Raw genomic sequence first — 20,444 nt, forward strand, 5'->3', positions numbered from 1 at the left:
AAAGGCACCTGGGGTGGATGGGATCTATCCAGATATATTAAAGGAAGCAGCAAGGGAAGTAAGCAAACCATTAGCTATAATTATGAGAGCTTCTTTGGACTCAGGGGAGGGACCCATAGACTGGAGATGTGCAAATATGACCCCAAATTCACAAAGGAGGATCAGAGGCTGACACAAGTAATTATAGACCTGTGAGTTTAACTTCTGTTTCCAGGAAAATTAATGGAGGCACTGGGTAAAGAAGCACTGCAGGATCATCTAGACAAGACTTCAGTTATAGCTCGGACACAGCACGGTTTTGTTAAGGGAAAGTCTTGCCTGACCAATTTGATTGGATACTATGATGCAGTCGCAAAAGAACTGGATGCAGGGAATAACTCTGATATTATATATTTGGATCTTAGAAAGGTTTTTGATACTGTTGCACATGGAAGACTGCTGCACAAATTGGAGCAGTGTGGCATTGGAGACAAATTGCTGCTATCGATAAAGGGATGATCGAGGGGGAGACGACAGAGTGTGGTAATCAATGGACACTGCTCATTGTGGACTAATGTTATTACAGATCTGGAGGCTTCATTTCAAGAAGGATGTAGAGCTCCTGGAATGAGTACAGAGAAGGGCAACAAGATTAGTGAATGGAACAAAGGGTTGCTCTTACGAAGAAAGGCTTAAGTTTTGCAAATTACAGTGTCTGGAGACTAGGCACCGGCGAGGTGATCTGACAGAGGTGTATAAAGCCTTGAATGGATTGAGCATGCTCAAACCATTATACGGTACTCGAGGTGTATCCTGACCATTGCCTTATACAAAGGTATAATAACCTCCTTATCCCTGCTAGAAAAATTCCTGTATATCATTGACAAGACACCATGAGCTACTCTTGCAGCCCGTCTGCACTGCTCAGAAAACTTCATATCTGACTGCACAATTACCCCCAGGTCCTTTTCATTCTCTACCACTGTCAGTGTAGTACCACAGAGTTGCTATGGGGTTACTGTTTCCCATATGTAGTACTTTACATTTGTCAATGTTAAACTTCATTTGTTACCTCTCAGCCCTTCTGCTCAACCTTTCCAGATCCTGTTGCAGCAGCATAGCGTCAGTAGTGTCCTTAACAACCCTGCCAACCTTTGTATTGTCTGCAAACTTGGACAGTAAGCTTGACCTACCATCATCAGTATCATTATAAATACAGAAAACAACAATGGACCCAACACTGAACCCTGAGGAACTTCACTAATAACATTAGTCCATGATGAGCAGTGTCCATTGATTACCACTCTCTGTCTTCTCCCCTCAATCATCCCTTTATCCATAGCAGCAATTTGCCTCCAGTGCCACACTGCTCCAATTTGTGCAGCAGTCTTCCATGTGCAACAGTATCAAAAACCTTTCTAAGATCCAAATATATAAAATCAAAGTTATTCCCTACATCCAGTTCTTTTGTGACTGCATCATAGTATCCAATCAAATTGGTCAGGCAAGACTTTGTGTTAACAAAACCATGCTGCATCTGAGCTATAACTGAATTCTTGTCTAGATGATCCTGCAGTGCTTCTTTACCCAGTGCCTCCATTAATTTTCCTGGAACAGAAGTTAAACTCACAGGTCTATAATTACTTGAGTCAGCCTTTGATACTCCTTTGTGAATTTGGGGGTCACATTTGCACATCTCCAGTCTATGGGTATCTCCCCTGAGTCTAAAGAAGCTCTCATAATTATAGCTAAGGGTTTGCTTATTTCCTTTGCTGCCTCCTTTAATATAATTGGATAGATCTCATCCACCCCAGGTGCCTTTTTTATGTTTATTCTCAACAATTTCTCCTCCACTTTTCTTTCAGTTATTACAAAATTATCTAGCTCACTTCCAGAGTTTACTTCACCTCTGCCATTCCCCTTCCTGAATAACTCCTCATGTGTGAATGTGGATGCACAATACTCGTTTAGTTTGTTAGCCACCTGACCAGGATCCTCAACTGTTGAACCATCAATATTAGACCAATCAGATTCACCCCTTTCCTTCTAGAGTTTACATAGGTAAAACTCTTTTCTGTTTTTCTTTGTATCCTTTGCCAAGGATTTCTCATAATCTGCCTTTGCCTGCCTAATCTCCTTTGTGACTTGGTTACAGACCAGCTTATATCTATCATAAGCTTCCATGTCACCCATTAATTTATATGTATCCCGTGCATTTTTCTTCTCTGCCATATGTCTCATTAGTTCATCTGACATCCATTTAGGCCTAAACCTTGAACAATATTTCTTAGTTGGTATGTAAAGCCTAGTAGCTTCCAAGATAAGTTCTCTGAATGCTTCCCATTTTGAATTTGCTGTTGGTAACATCATCTGTTGGTCCCACTGATTAGAATTTATATACTGTCTCAGACCAACGTAGTCGCCTTTACAAAAGCAAAAACCCTTCCCTTTACCCTTGATGGTAGTTACCTCTTTGAGAAAATCCCACTTCAGCACATTGTGATCACTGCCACCTAATGGTTCCTTTATCTGCAGATTATTAATGCATGAAGAATCACTACTGATAATCAGATCAAGAGTATTACTCCCTCTAGTTGCCTCCCGTCCTTGCTGCTGTAGAAAACAATCATCCAATAAATCCACAAAATACTTGCTAGTGTGTGAGTGACCAACCCACAAATTCCAGTCAATCTCTGGGAAATTAAAATCCACCATTATAAGACACACTGATTTTCTGGTCCACTCTATTTTTCTGCACAATTGCTCATTATACTCATCAGATTCATAGGCCTATAACAAACACCTACTCTCATTTTTCCTTTCCTAGTGCTTATGTCATGCCAAACAGCTCAACATTGTCTTGTCTACCAACATCAACTGGATGCACTTCCTTGGATTTTGTGTTTCTTAACTAATAGCATAACCCCTCCTCCCTTCCTGTCCTGTCTATCCTTTCTGTACACATTGTGTTCCCCAAATTCCAGTTCTGCATTCCTTATATATGTGTGACACCACATTTCTGAGATTCTAACAATATCTGCCTTTGATGTTTTGAGCAATACCTCAAATTCATCAAATTTATTTACCAAAACTCCTAGCATTGGTGTACATGCAAGTATACATGCACCTGTTACTATTCTTAACTATCCTAACACAACCCATGTGTTTACTTGTACCGCAATGACTCCCAGCAGTCTCTGAAATATCCTGCATCTTGTTTTCCAGGCTTCTGCTCATTCCAATAGAAGCAGTGCAAGAATCACTTTCACCTCTGCCAGTGGCTACTGTTAATCTATTAGTCCTTGTACCCCCCAAGCTAGCAGTTTTCCAACCCACCTAACACTGCCTCGATAGCATCAGCAAATATTCTTGCATCCTTTCTATTTAAGTGTATCCCATCCCCATAGAAGCAGTCTCTCCTGTTAACAAGTACAGACCAGGCTGAAAAAAATTCTACCCCTTGAGCCTTGCACAATCTTTCCAGGGCCGAATTGATCGACAAGGCTCTCATCATATACTCCCTCCTATCCTGTCTGGGCAGAATTGCAGACACTTTCAAATTCAACCCTAATTCATGGCTTTTTTCAACAGTGACCTGTACTTGTTAAGTAATTCCGCCGGTCTCATCAACAGTCAACCTGCTGACATCAGGTGGCCAGATGTGATTCAACATCTTCATTCTACTGTAATATAAGCATAGATGTAAACTTTTCATCATATGCCTTCACTTGCCTAACCTCCTTTTTTGACTTGATTATAGACTACTTGATATCTACCCTAGGTTTCTATATTACCTGATAATTTATATGCATGACATGCCCTTTTCTCCTCTGTTACATGTCTCAATAGTTCACCTGATATCCATTTAAGTCTAAGCCTTCAACTGTAACTTTGGATAGGAATCATTGGTATGAACAACCTAGTAGCTTCTTTGATTACTTCCTTGAACACATCCCATTTATAATTTGCTGTTGGTAACATCATCAGTTGGTCTCACTGCACAGTATTTAAAAACTGTCTGAGACCCCTGTATGAACGGGGTCTTTCATAAAGGGGTCTACTTTGCTTTCATACCTTTACGAAAGCAAAAGCCCCTTTCCCTTTACCCTCGACAGTAGTTATGTCTTTAATTAAATTCCACATTGGTATACTGTGATTGCTGCCACTCAATCTTTTACCTGCATATTCTTGAAGCGTGAAGAATCACTGCTGAAAATCAGATCAAGAGTATTGCTTCCTCTTGTTGCCTCTCTAACATTCTGCTCTAGAAAACAGTCATCCAAGAAATCCACAAAAGTGTTGCTAGTATGAGAGTGACCAACCCACAAATTCCAGTCAACATCTGGAAACTTAAATTCACCCATTATTAAAAGTTCTGATTTACTGGCCCACTCTATTTCTCTGTGTAGCCGTTTGGTATACAGAGAAATAGATCATCAGAAACATTAGTCCTATAACACACTCCTACTCTTTATTTTGTTTTCTCAGTTCTTAAATCACACCAAACTGACACAGCTTTGCACTCACACATATCAACTGGGTGCACTGCCTGAGATTTAATCTGCTTCTTAACTAAGAGCATAACCCTTTTACTGTCCTATCTATCCTTCTTGTATATATTGTATTGCCCATGTTCAAATTCAGCATCACTTATGTTTGAGTGATACCGTGTTTCTGCTATTCCTACAATGTCTACATTTGATGACTTAATTAGTACTTCAAATTCTTTAAATTTATTCACAATGCTCCTAGCATTAGTGTACATGTAAGTATATATATTCTTACAGTATACATGTTCTTACTCTTAATTACCCTAACACAGCCTAGGTATTTATTTGTTCCATGATGATCCACAGCAGGGTGTGTAGTCCCAGACACCTTGCTTTCCAGGCTGCAGCATGTACCAGTAGTAGCTGTGCAACAATTATCAATTTTAATTTATGCCCTCCCCTTAATTATGTTTTTTCACAGAAAGAGGAGGGATGCCATTAGCATTTAGCTATTTAGCTTACTCAATCCATTGAAAGCTTTAAACATCTCAATCAGATCAACTCGCAGGTGCCTAGTCTCTTAATACTGCAATTTGCAAACTGAAGTCTTGTTTAGTGAGAGCATCCTTTTACTCCCCTTACTAATCTGTTGCTCATCTCTGCATGGCTTCTAACAGATTGACATCCTTCTTAAAGTACTCATAGAATCAATTAACCATTGCTTTATACAAATACCACTCTATCCCTGCTGGCAAAATTCCTGTTTATTGTTGAGAATATATCATGAGTTGTCATAACAGCCTCTCTGCTCAGAGAATATCATATGTGATTTCACAATTACTCCTAGGGCAATTTCATATTTTCCTCTACCATGAGTATGTTATTCTGGGATTACTATAACCCATATGCATTAACTTGCATTTGTCGATATTAAACTTCATTTGCCAATTCTCAGCCCATCTGCTTACATTTTTTAGACCTTGTTTAGTGTCATTACCCTGATTAGTGTCATTAACCCCCTGAAAATCTTTGTATCATCAGCAAACTTACACATTAAGTTTGATATGCCTTCATCAGTGTCATTAATAAATACTGAAAACAAGTGCCCAGCACTAACTCGGGGAACTCCGCTAATAACAGTAGTCCAAGGAGAGCAGTGCCTATTGACTTGATAGCCAATTTTTCCCTCTCATACTTGACCATCTCCTTATCCAGAGAAATAACTTGTCCATAATACTGCAATGCTCCCTCTTGTACAGTGTCGTTTTTGTGAAATCTAAGTATATGTTGTCAAAAATTATTTATTTATTTATTTTTTTTTTTGCATCCAGTTCCTTTGTTACCGCATCTTAGTATCTAATTGGATGGTCAGACGTTATTGCCTCTTAACAAATCCATGTTCTGTTTCCAGTATAACTGCATTATTTTCCCTAGAACAGAAATGGGATTAACAGGTTTGTAAATACTATTTTCACCTTTTGGTCTTCCCTTTGGGAACAGATATCTTGCACGTCCCCAGTTCATAGGGACTTTCAGTAAATAAATCTACCGCTGCTCTCATTATTATGGATAACAGTTTGCTGATCTCTTTTGCTGTGTGCTCCCACTCTCATTATAATTGGATACAGCTTATCTGCTACAGATACCTTATTTATGTTTAACTCCAATAATTTCTCTTCCACTTTCCTCTCATTTATCCCAAAATCATTTAGCTCCCAAAATCTGATATACTTCCAGCATCCCCAAACCGAAATAATTCTAATGTGTGAATGTAGATGCAAAATGTGCATCTACATTCCCTTTGTTGGTAACATGAGCAGGATCATCAGTAGTTAAACCATTCATATCTGGTATAGCAATGTGATTCCCCCCCTCTGGTGTTTATAGAAATAAAGAAGTCCCCCCACCCAAATCCAAGGATGCTCTCAAAATTTTGCTTAAATGTTTGCTGCCTTCCTTAATATAATTGGATAGATCCCATACATACAGGTGCATTATTTACTTCAACAATTAGCTTCAACAATTTTTCTTCCACATTCCTCTTGGTTATCACAAAATCATTTAGCTCCGTGTTAGAATTTCATAAACTTATGACATCCCCCACCTCTAAAAAATTCTTCATGTGTTAGTGCAGTTGCAAATAACCTATTCTGTTCACGAGCAGCCTTAACAGAATGAGCAACAATTAAAACCGTTCATATTTAGTGGATCATAACAGTAAGGGAGGACAGCCATTGTGATGCATTTTTATTTTTGTCTGCAAATAATTTCATGCCATTTTTCTAATTTGTATGTTACTTTAATATTAATCAATTTCAACTTTTCTATTACATCAGTGCAGGGCCGGTGCTAGGGGTGCGCAAGTGAGGTATTGCCTAAAATAGGCAATGCTAGAAGGGCTACTGCATGTTGAGATACGATATGAATTAGCTGGCGTTACAAGACTTTGCCTCATTCGCCACAAATGCTAGTGCCAGCCCTGTATCAGCATCCTGTCTTCTATTAACAAATTTTTTTTCCCTCAGATTGCCATTCCAATTGAAGAATTTTACAATGCTCATCTGAAATTTATGTTCAAACACAGATCTTCAAATGAAGGTATGTTCCTGTATTTTTTCCTAGAAAACTTAGGTAAAAGTTTCTTTAATTTATATAAAAATTCATGTTGTTTCTCTCTCTCTCTCTCTCTCTCTCTCTCTCTCTTCTTTTTTGTACATTTGGATTCTTGTAATAACATTTTGAAATATTCCAAAATATTGTGAGGAAACTCAGAAAATATTCTGAGTTTCTTCCAACTACATTAGACTCTCCATTTTCTGGGATAGAAGGTAAAATAAATTCTCGGATAATCAATTTCCCTGTTAATCCCAAAAATACAGTGCTCCCACATACGTAAGATATACGTCCTAGGACTTCTTACGTAACTCGGGAATGACTAATAAAATATTGCTATTATATCCCTGCTATGCTAAAATTACAAAAACTACATAATATCCTCAGAAGAATGAAGAAAAATAGTTATGTATTTTTAATTATTTCAATTAAAAACTTTATCTGGGGACAGTGGTGAAGTAGCCAGAGTGGCACATAAGAAAAAAAAAAACATAAAAGGAAAAAAAAAAACACATGTTATTGTTCTGTAAAGACTGATATGTATTTCATAGCCCTGGTTATTATAGTTGACTTCATTGGTGCCGATCGCTTCACTGCTTCTCGTATTCTGTGTTTTTCCTTTATTGTGTTCACCATTGCCACTGACAAATCTGAATTCCGCACGATACTTGTTAGGGGTTAACAAGTATCGGGTTCCCGGAACATTTTTTTCTGGAAAATGTGCTGTAACGGATCGACTTTTTTAATTTTACAGATTAAAAGTATGCATCATGCAAATACTCATTGTATAGTTTTTTGTGTTTTTAATTAATTTTTTCGTAGAAAATACATGGGAGTAATTAACCCATTTGGGCTATCCCGAGTTATCTTGTGTATGCCAAAAAGTGTGCAAATTATACAGATTTTTTTAATAAATTAGCCCTTGAGCTAAAAAAAAAAAGTCTTCATTACTCATTATATAAATAAATTTAAAAAATCAAATGGAACGCACAAGCAGTAACCTCCCGCCATAAGCAGTAATAGCGAACTAACTACATTCTAACACATGGCTGCCACGAGTGGACAGGCGGCAGTTCAAGAGGGCGCCGAAATATTTTTCGATATTGTTTTTGTGAATTATTTTCATGGGTTCAGTATTCTGCATTTAGGACGGCAAATTATATTTTGCTTATTGGGGGCACAGAAACGCGTGCTACTGTTCTGACATTGCTGTACAATATAAGTAGAACGAAAGCCAGTCGTTTGCTGCCAGGCTTAAGAAAATCCTGAGAAAACTCTGGATTTACCTACCTAATGCAAAATTAGCCAGATAAATGCCATAGAAAATACATTTCAATCCTAAATTTGCGGTATTATTGTTTGTTTTGGGTATTATTATATCCCGAGATATTTTGTGTAGTTCCAAATAACTTTTAAAACCAAAAACGAGATATCTCGGGATAATCCATAAAGCGGTTAATGTTTGGCTATTTTCATACATCCTTATTATTTTAATTTTCTGATCCAACTCAATCGCTTTCCTTCTCTTGATAGATTTATTCTCTTAGTCGGCACCATGATAACAGTCAAAATTAAATTTTCTGAAAAAAACTTCACAGGATTAAGGTGAAAACTCACTATTATCACCCCATGGGAGTTCACATTTTACTAAAGGTCTTTTCTGGCAGTCACTGCCATAAAACAATAAAACAATTTGCACTCTCCGGTTTATTGGGCTTTTCTGTTAGTGTAATATATTATAAACTGGTAGTAAACTCGATCCTGTTGCATTTGTGATAATACTGATAGCTAGAATTCTGTGGGTTTTTTATGTTATTATGGTGAAATGTGTGTCCCCTTCACTGAAATCTTCAGTCATATATACACACGTCATATATATTCAGTCATATATAGACGTGCGGAAATTTGCCTTTAGCTAGCAGGTGGTTGGTTGGTGGAACAGACTTCCATCCCTTGTAGTGGAGGTTGATAGCCTAAATAAGTTTTAAGGCTCAGCTGGACAGGTATTTTGAACGAACAGAGGGGTGAAGTGGAAGTGGGTTTTTTTTTTTTTTTTCGGCTGATGCTGCATAAGCTTGCTTTCTTGCATCAAATGCCTCTACTAATGCTAATGCTAATAAAAAAAATATAAATAACATAACATAAGTCCAAAGCTAGGTAAGTCAGGGACTTACTGTTTCGAAAAATGTTCAGCAACGGACGTAAAAAGTATGGCGATAGATAAAAAATGAAAAAACTTACCACTCACTACCCATGTGTCCAATACAATGCTTCCCTTTATTTTTTATGATGTTAATTTTAAATCAAATAGCTTCCCTTTATTTTTTACAATGTTGCATATGGTTTGGTCACCAGCATTATAATGGTACTTTAGAGATTTAACGGATGCACTGTTTCGAAACTTTTGAATAATTTGAAGATTTTGTTTAATTGAAAGCACAACTCTTACATTTGCCCATCATTTTCGTGATTTCTAAACAATAAAAAAATAATAATCCGATCTCCCTGACATAAATAACGGAACAAAATTTGGCCTTTTGCAATGCAATGGAACAGAACAATCGACAAAATGCACTAAAACAACCTAAGCATTTGCTTTTTTTTTTTGAGCGGCAGATGTGAAGACAGTGAGGGTTGCAAGATAATAGGCACACTAATCTCCCAATGATGACTTATAATGCCACTTCTTGTCGCTTATTTACGACTTGAAAAACATCTGTTTATACCTATTCTGATTGTTACATGAATTTTAGGATTTCTGGTTGATTTTTTTTTATTTTTTTAATTTGGAGTCTTTAAGTGTCCCTTTTAATCCGATCCCAGTAAATCGAGAGTCTGCTGTATAAAGATTATTAAGATCAAATACATCTTTGTAACCCTTTCCAAATATTTTCATGAATGTTGTTCTGGAAATTGAATTTTGAAGTTTACTCCACTTCCTTGGGAAAAGATTTATTTTTTATATATATTATATATTATTATTAAAATTTGGTATTATGACCCCAAACATGAAAAATAGTAAAACTTATAGTACTTCTGAACAATTACATTGCAATGGGAAACATGTCATTTCTGTTTTTTTTTTCTTGTGCCATCAGTGATGCTAGATGACAGTACATTCTTTTTACCTTAGTAATAAAATGAGAGAAATTTACCTCTATGTTGTCTGTGGGCTTCCAAGCACCCCTCTCCAAATTTAAAACGAATATAAAACTAATTTAAATGAATTCTTACTCCATTACCTAGATGCATCTGCAATCTAGGTAACTGAGCTCCAACTCGACCCGAAACCATCAAACCACCAACAAATAACTGCACGAAAGAAGACATTTTGAGAATTTATAAAACCAAGTGAAACGAATATGAAAATGATATAAAAAATTATAATTTCCTTTACTTCTTCTAATTTAAAATTTACTTTCTATCTTTTTGAAATAAATATTCATAATAGATTTTTGTATATAATCGTGCAGAATTTAAAATACTGTCTTCATCAAAACATTATTCTGAAATTTGCTAGGATAAATTTTAATCACAAAATATTGGGTATTAAGAAACTTGCTTTTACTGTTTCTCATAATGTAGTTATCCATGTGAGATCCCTGGCTGCATGCCATGATGGGTGTATAGTACGGTATTTTTATGTACAATAAAGTTTAATCCTGGCCTTAAAACCTCGTTATTGGATCAAGCAACAATGTCTTTTCCAAGTTAGACAAATTTGCAACAAATTGAAAAAATATCTGTACCCTAAGATTAGTCTGCATTAAAGGCCTCAATTAATCTATGGCTTGAAGCATTATCTATAGAAATTAGAAACAGAAATATAAAAAAATTTAACACATTATTATGAAATATTGGCAACATTCTTAACAATTATCCAGATCCCCCCCCCCCAAGCCGACTTATGACATGTCTGTACATTGACAAGTCACTAATCTCTTTTTGTACAATTTATCGAAAAACCAAATTTTGCTTTTATTCAAGGGATTAAATTATAATTTACTGCCCCGCAATCTAATCAAGAAACAACTTGTGGTAGATACTAAATTTGGTTTATGAAATATTCCTCAGAGAGACTTAAGTATTCAACAGATAAACAAGGTGGTGATTAACTTTAAAAGTCCACTGCCTCCAAAATTAAGCAGGAATGAATGTTTGGCTTTATATGAGCTCCACAAAAATAAGGATATTATCATACAAAAAGTAGACAAGGGGGGACACATTAGTAATACAGTAAACCCCCGCTATTCGTGGGGGTCACGTTCCTGAGAAATGCCACGAATACTGAGTTATGGCTCCCATAGTAATAAAGGGGTTCCGTTCCAAAGTATGAAATATATAAGAAAAACTCATGAATTTCATCTATCCATCTCCGCCTTTGTCTTCCAGGTTTTCTTCTAGTTCCTCTTGGATACCATTCTGTTATTTTCTTAGTCCATCTGTCATGTCTTCGAGCTGTGTGTCCTGTCCAAGTCCATTTCAGTTCTTTAGTGTTGATAAGAATGTCCTTTATTTATGTTTGCTGCCTAATCCATGTGTTTCTCTTGTTATCTAATGGTCTTATTCCTAATATAATTCGTTCCATCCTTTGCTGTGTAGTTTTCAGCACTTCTCTTTCATTCTTTTGGTGAGTGCCCAAGTTTCACTTCTATAAGTCATGCTGGGGAATATACATTGGTTCATTATTTTACATTTCAAACAAATTGGGATATTGCTCCTCGGTATGTGACTATATTTCCTGAATGCTATCCATCTAAAATTTATTCTTCTCTTGACTTCCAGACCTTTTTCATTATTACAGCTACTGACTTATCCCATATAAGTATATGAATCCACCTTTTCAATTACTGCTCCTTCAATGATGATATCCCTTTCTGTGGCCTATTTATTTATCATTACTTTTGTTTTAGCCATATTCATGTTAGTCCGAAATCCGTACTTATGATTACACTGAGACTTATGATTACTCGAGACTTATGATTACAATGTCATCTGCAAATCCTAAATGGTTTAGGTACTCTTCATTCACATTGACTCCTTTCTGCAGCCAGTCTAATCTTCTGAAAGCTTCTTCAAGGGCAGCAGTAAACAACTTTGGAGATATTGTGTCTCCTTGTCTAACTCCTTTCTCAATTTTAAATTGGCTACCGTCTTTGTCTAGTCTAATAAAGGAGGTAGCGTTCTCATATATTTTCTTCAAAATCATAATGTTTGGGGTAACTATACCTTGTCTTTCCAGTGCCTGAAACATAACCTTATGCTGTATGGAGTCAAATGACTTTTCATAATCCACATATGTCAGGCGTAATAGTGTTTTATATTCATTTGCTTTCTTTTATTACATGAAGGTGCAATATTACATGAAGGTGATCTGCAGTTGAGAATCCTGTCCTAAAGCCAGCTTGCTCTTTCGGTTGATTCTCATCAAGTATTCTTTCTTTCTTATCTGTTAGTGATGACCCTTGTGAACAACTTGTAGATATGGGACAACGAGCTAATTGGTCTATAATTTCCAATTTCTTATTTATCTCCTTTCTTATGCAGCAAAATCATGATCGCATTATTCCACTCCCATAGGCACCACACCTTTTCTAATGCATTTTGTGAAGAGCCTTGCCAGTTTTTGTGTCATGTCTCTTCCTCCCAATTTTAACAACTCTACAGTAACTTCATCTTCCCCTGGAGCTTTCTGATTCTTCATTTTCTTCAATGTATGTTCTACCTCATCAGGAAGGATATTGGTATATCTTATGGTTTGCTAATTTGTGATTCATCTTCACAACTGCTGGTATTATTCCGTCACTTCTTGTATGGTAGTCTTCTGCTATTTGAATTATGCCTTCTCTGCTATTTATAAGTACACCATTGCTGTTCTTCACTTTCAATATCATTTGTCTTTCTGTATTACTACTTATGGCTGCTGATTTAAGTTTGTATGTTTGTTTATTTATTAAGTGCATTGGCATCAATGGCCACAATGTGCCAGCTGATTTAAGTAATTTGTTTCCCCTTAATGCTTGTTCAACTTTTCTGATGTTAAATCTTCTTCTTCTGCCCTCTCTGAGTGTCTTTCTAATAGCTTTACATAACTGAGTATACTCAATTTTGTCCTTGCCAGTGTTTATCTTGCTCTTCATTTGTTGTCTTCGGTTCATCATGACAAGTGTTTCTCGGCTCATTTTTCTTCTTTGGATGTCTTTTTACCTATAGATTTCTTGGGCTTTATCACTTTCAGAAAGTTGTAGCCCTCATCAATATCTTGGTCCTGTAAGGTCTACAGAAGCTCAAACTTGTTCTTAAGTTCTAGTACATACTGCTTTTTCTCCTCCTCTTCTGTTATTTCAAAGACCTTCGTATTCTTTTCTAGTTAGTTTTTTCCTTTCTTTTCTTGCATCTATATCAAGTGTGCATCTTACCATTCTGTGATCACTTCCAACATTTACATTGTTCAGAATAGTAACATCATTCACAGTATTTCTTCTGTTAGTGAGGATGAAGTCGATTCCATTAGTTGTTAATCCATTTGGGCTCTTCCATGTCCATTTTCTGTTTACCCTTTTCTTGACAAAAGTGTTCATTACTGACATTCCTCGAGATTCTGCAAATCCCACAATTCTTTCACCTCTTTCATTTATTATTCCCCCATAATAATAGTATAGTGAGTTTTCTGTCCATTTAGAAGTCTCAGTTTTAGTGTATATTTCTTCAGCCTCTTCATCATCATGCTTGGTTGGTGCATAAATCATTATAACCTTTAGTTTGTACCTCTTAGAAATCCTGAGTAGTAGTCTTGACACCCTTGATGATGTACTTTTGAATTCCAAATATTATGGACCAGAAAGCTAACTCCACCTTCACTCTTTTCTATTGTTTCTATTGGTGTACAGCAGATTTCCACTTGATACTCCACTCACTTTGAAGTAAATCCAGACTTATTTTCGAATTTTGTTAACTGATACAAAAATACACTATAACTATATTCCAAAAAAATGACTACATTATACTAAATTTCAGTTTAAAGAGTTAAAGGCTAGGACTTTCATTATTTCTTTGCTTTTTGGCCAGGTCAAGCTACGTAAGACTCGTTCCCTATTCATCCTATCATATGATACTAGAACAGCATTTTCAATGTTAGCTACGCACTTATATTACCTTAAACCTTTCAGACAAACAATAAAATTTGGTGTTAAGAACTATGATACGTTGTTCAATAACCTGGAGAATTGTAAACTTGATGAAAATGATAAATTATTCTCACTTGGTGTAACTTCTGTATACACTAATGTAAACGTTGAATACACCTTAGACATTATTTGGGAAATGTTAAGGAAAAACTCCATTAGTAGAGGGAAATGGCAAGAAAGCAAGCTTATACAGCATCAGCCAAAAAAAAAAAAAAAAAAAAAAAACACTTCCCATTTCACCCATCCATTTGTTCCAAATGTTTCTCTAGTTCTGCCTTTAATTTATTTAAGCTAACTTCCACAGCATCAGATGGAAGTTTGTCCCAGCAATCAACTACCCGATGGTTAAAGGAAAATTTCTGCACATCCATTTGACAACTGTCTTTCCTCAATTTCAGTTTATCCCCCCCCAGGTTCGGGGGAATAAACTGAACAACTAACCTTTCTAACCGTTTGGCCTCCTTTGCGGCACTGCTTCTGCCTCTCCGTGGCGGGGCCGGAAACCTTGGCAGAAAAATCCTCTTGTCAAGGGCGAAAAGGAACAAACATGGCAAATACAGACCATATTGACATGGAAAATGACAACCCAAAGAGATTGAAGGCTGATCGTATGGAGCAGCCCTGCCCATATTTCTTAATCTTCCATTCTCTCAGTAACCAGCCTATGAGCAACTTGTCTCCCTTTGTTATACAGAAATATCTGGAGGGTATTGCAGGATCTCCCAAGACGGTGAAGAGACTGCAATCAGGAGACTTACTTATAGAATCCATGAATCAAAGACATTCTGAAAAGCTTCTACAACTAACAAGCTTTGCTGGAATTCCTGTAAAAATATCTCCTCATGCAACTCTAAATGCATCTAAGGGTGTCATATCAAGTTGGGTTTTATTGATGTCAACAAGGAAGAAATAACCCAAGAACTGCAGGGAAAGAATGTAATTGAAGCGAAAAGAATAATGATTAAAAAACATAATCAACTGACACCTACCAGAAATATTATTCTTTCCTTCAGTACTCCAAACTTACTCTCCTCTGTAAAAGCAGGTTATTTATTTTGTCGCATTTGCCTATACATTCCCAACCCTTTAAGATGTTATAAATGGCAAAAGTATGGGCATTCTCAAACTGTATGTAGAGGAATTCCTGTCTGCCCCCAACTGCGGGTCCTCAGACCATATACAAAATGACTGTACAGCTACAAAAATGACATGTCCAAATTGCAAAGGCAACCATCCTACATATTCCAAGACATGTGAAAAGTGGAAAACCGAGAAAAAAATAGTAAAATACAAGGTTGAAAACAAAGTCAGTTACCAAGAAGCAAGAAAACTAGCTGCACCAACTATAAACCAGAATATTACCTATGCAAATGCTGTAAAAAAATATCAAGCAGTCTCCGTTCAAACTGATGTCACAGTCCCTATTAATAAATCAATCTCTGATTGGGCTAGAAATGTCCTCTCTGAGATACAGCCAACTGTACGCAAGCAGCAATCCAAGACCACAGACCAAGCAAATAATATACCTCTGACAATACCAGCAGTATCTCCTCCACGATTGATTGCTACCACATCTTGTATTACAAATTCAAATGCTATGAAAAATATTCAGGACACAACCATGGACACAGTGGGCAGATCTATACAGAAAGATCCTATTTTAGAAATCCATGCCGAAGAAGAAGAAGAAGAAATGGACACTGCTTGGCTAGTCTTCCAAAAAAAAAAAGACAAACAGAAATTGGAACACCATAAACCAGTCACCTTCAAAGAGCAGTCAGAATCAGCTCCATCAATTAAACACAAATAATGCCTTGTATTTTACAATGGAACTGCAGAGGCTTTCGTTGCAATACATTCGATATCCAAGATCTAATTAATCGATTTTCTCCAGTTGCTCTTTGTCTTCAGGAAACTTACTTAACTTTGCAAATTTCTCTTTCGATAAAGAACTATTGCCTTTATCGAAGGGATCGTAATACAACAAATGCTGCCCATGGCGGTGTAGCAATCCTGATAAATTCAAAGATCCCAACTAATCATATTCCACTTCAAACTGAAATAGAAGCTGTTGCTATGCATATAACTCTCCATATTGCAATAACACTAGCTGTAAGTAGTAAGTAGTATCAATCTACTTACAGTCAAACCATACTTATTGTTTAAAAGAACTTGAAGACCTTTTCATACAGATACCTACACCTCATATTAGGGGACTTTAATGGGCACCACCACCCCTTATGGGGCGATCCTAAATTAGATAGATGAGGTCAACTCATTGAGAGCTTAATAGAGGCACTAAACCTCACCATACTCAATACTGGGACACACACACACACACACACACACACACACACACACACACACACACACACACACACACACACACACACACACACACACACACACACACACACATTCAGCTCCCAAATGGACATACCTCAGCAATAGATCTTCCATTTGTTCACCATTACTGGTCCTGACCATAATTGGTATGTTTTAAATGATCTATTGGGTAGTGAACACTTCCCAATCGTATGCAACCTATTAATAGCACAGACTCCTCCACTCAACCCTGCAGAAAATGGAAATTTGCCCAAACAGACAAGGCAAAATTTCAGTCATCAATATCTTTTGATGAGAAAAAAATCTGTCTCCAGCCTATTGATGATGTGACAGAATACATCATGTCACATCTAAATGTGGCTAAAGACACAATACCACTATCAAATCCCCTGTGTCATAAGCATAATTATTGGTGGAATGAGGAATGCACAAAAGCCAAAAAAATAAAGCCTGGAATCTGTTTCGGCAAAATCCAACAACAGCCAATCTAATAAATTATAAGAAGTCAAAGGCAAAAGCACGTTTCATACAAAGGCAAGCCAAGAAAGAATCCTGGATTCGTTTTGCCTCAAGCATTAACAAAAACACTGACACCAAAATAATATGGAAAAAAATTAGACAGCTTTCTGGTAAGTTTCCTACCGTACCTTCTCCAATCCTGTACTAATGGACGAGATCTGTCTAGTCCTTTAGAATCGCAAATGCTTTGGGCAACACATTTGTTGAAATCTCAGTGGCAGCAGCAGCTTATACTCCATCTTTCCAGAGAATTGAAAACACTGCAGAACAGCACTCTATTAACTTCCAAACTGCCCTCCTTCTGCCATATAACAAACCTCTACAATATTCATAACTCTTGCAAGCCATTGGAACATCCCACAGTGGTGCTGCCAGACCAGATGGAATCTATTACATCATGCTACAACATCTTTATGATAAAGCTTTGCATCTCCTTCATCTCTTACAACCATATTTTTCTAGAAAATGTGTATTCAGCTCCTTGACATCATTCTACTGTATTGGTATTCCTAAAACCTGGAAAAGATCCAACCAATCCCCATAGCTATAGACCAATATCCCTCTCAAGCTGCCTCAGCAAAATTTTAGAAAAAATTGTCCACTGTAGACTTGGCTGGATCATTGAGTCAGAACGGTTAATGAGCAATAGTCAGTATGGCTTTCGTCAAAACAGATCATGCTTGGACCTTATGGTTAAGGCTGAATTTGCCATTCGTAATGCCTTTATTAAGCATGAACATCTAGTAATTGTTTCCATAGATATAGAGAAGGCTTTTGATACCACCTGGCGGACGGCATTCTAAGAGATCTTTACTCTCTTGGTCTGCAGGGCAACCTTCCTATATTTGTAGAGAATTTTCTACACACTAGATCATTTCAAGTTCGATACCAATGTGCCCTTTCTGCAACTTTCATTCAGGTAGAAGGTGTTCCACAGGAATCAGTACTGAGTGCCACTCTTTTCGCCTTTCAAATAGATTCTATCACTAAACAACTTCCAAATACCGTAGAAACTTACCTTTATGCAGATGACCTTTCCATATCCTGTAATTCCCAAAATATGAATTCCACTGAACGACAGCTTTAGATATCACTAAATAAAATACAGGGGCCAGCCTTAACGACTGTAGGCTTTCACAGCAAAAAACAGTTGCTATCCATTTTTGTAGACAACGCAAATTTCATCTGGATCCTGAACTTCACATCTCCAATATCTCCATCCCAGGCACTAGTAACATTAGATTTCTAGGATTAATCGTGGACAACAAGCTAAATTTCTTATAGCACATTAAAAAAGTACATACATACTCCTGCCTAAAAAAGATAAACATACTCAGAGCTTTATCTCCTCAAACGTGGGGTGCAGATCATACCTCCCTTCTTCGATTATACAGGGCATTAATCAGTTCCTGTCTTGATTATGGAGCTCCCATTTATGACTCTGCCAGAAAGAGCACATTATGCTGGCTTGATCCAGTTCAACACAGTGCACTGAGGATTGCGCTTGGCGCATTCAGAACATTGCCAGCACATAGCCTTTACATTGGTTCTCGCAAGCCACCACTATCTTTACGTAGGAAATTGCTATTGTCAAGATGCAAGGTTGTGCCTTGCATCCCATTCAGCCATATCTTTTCAATCCACCATTAGAAAATCTATACAGAAATAAACCTAGCATAGTAAAAACAGCTGGTCTTCTCCTTCTTGAACTACTGCAGGTTTGGAATGTTTCCATCCATTCCATACAACAGGTAGCAAGCAACTTGTACTCAGCCACCATGGGTTCGTTCCACCTCCTATACTGACCTGTGACACTTACGTCTGTCGGTGGGGAAAGAATATTTTGCAAGCATCAAATATCGGACAAGTTCATGCCGTTCACACTCAAAAATATATTGATTTTTTACCAATATACACAGATGGCTCTAAATCCAGTTCAAAAGTTGGAGCAGCTGCAGTTTTTACAAATACAATTGTATCAGCAGCCCTTCCTTCTGAATTCAGTATCTTTTCAGCTGAATTATTCGCAATTAAACTAGGTTTATAAACTCTCTCTCCTGACTGCTCTTTAAAATCACTTCCCTCAGCTCAATCAAGGCATTGTGTAATTCCTCAGATAAATTTCACTCTGTTATAAATGAAATTAGAAAATTATTACTGAAGATCGAAGAATGCCACCAACTAGTCACCTTCTGTTGGATACCCTCTCAAGCTGCCTCAGCAAAATTTTAGAAAAAATTGTGCACTAATGATTCATGCTGCATGCCTATCAGAATGGACAGTACTATGGCAATCCCAAACTTAAACTCTTTCAGATTAAACAGGTTCAGAAAATCTGGCTCTCCAGTGTTTCGACATCAAGACGAGAAGAAGTAATCCTTTCAAGAGCAAGAATAGGTCATATTCACTTGACCCACCTTCATTTACTCACAGGAGATGATCCACCACAGTGTCCATATTGCTATATAAATATGACTGTTAAACACATTCTCATCGATTGCCCCTGTTATAAACAAGACAGAATTTCAATGCTACAATCACTGGTTTTCTTTCAACAACCAATAACCCTAGAGAATTTGATTGGTGACAATCAAATTCTCTAGGGTTATTAGTTGTTGGGTTACAGGCCAATATATCTGAATTTTTCCATTTTCTGAAGCAAACTAGAATTTTTAATCTTTTCTGATTAAGAACTTTTCAGACAGTACGATTCTTTTTCTTTTCATTTTTATTATAAACGAATAGGCGCATTATAGCCAAAGTAGCTTATGCGCCATGAAATCCCCACAACAACAACAATTATCCCAGGTCTCTTTCGTTCTCCACTACCCTGAGTGTAACACCATCCAGTTGGCACATTTCTCTGGGGTTACTACTACCCATATGCAGTACAGGAATACCTTGCATAGTGCAGTTTCGAACAACGCAGGTTTCGCTATAGCACGGTTTACAAATTGAAAAAAAATTAACTGCATCATGCACCAATATATTTGATATGTATGTATGTATTATAATGCCAGCACGTAGGCCAATGTGTTATGGATTCAAGGCCGTGCTGACTGTTGTCGCAACTCCCATTACATACAGACTCTGCTAGCATTCATACATTAGTAAACACTCTAGATTCCAAGCGGTGAGGTCGTTGACTGTGTGTAAGCTGTACAAATATTTTTTGCTGTGTATTTTTATTAAAGATTATTTTTTAAAAACGTTACACCTTTATACACAATTATGAGTGGAAAGAATAAATGTAATGGCGCTGAGTGTTCTTCTAGATCCAAACATCGAATATGGTATGAAAGTAAGGCAG

At 37.0% G+C, this 20,444-nt stretch overlaps 1 protein-coding gene across 1 annotated transcript in view; it reads left to right on the forward strand.

Annotated features, from left to right (window-relative positions):
* Nucleotides 1-20,444, forward strand: part of mbc (dedicator of cytokinesis protein myoblast city) — a 966,604-nt gene that overhangs the window by 330,739 nt on the left and 615,421 nt on the right. Inside the window, exon 16 of the mRNA XM_090373417.1 lies at nt 6,995-7,067. Within this exon, the coding sequence (XP_090229543.1) occupies nt 6,995-7,067 (73 nt within the window). The remainder of the gene's footprint in view (nt 1-6,994; nt 7,068-20,444) is intronic.

The sequence above is a fragment of the Mastigoproctus giganteus genome, chromosome 5 (genome assembly GCF_048544385.1).
Source record: "Mastigoproctus giganteus isolate SK-2022 chromosome 5, ASM4854438v1, whole genome shotgun sequence".
In the NCBI taxonomy this organism is placed as follows: Eukaryota; Metazoa; Arthropoda; class Arachnida; order Uropygi; family Thelyphonidae; genus Mastigoproctus; species Mastigoproctus giganteus.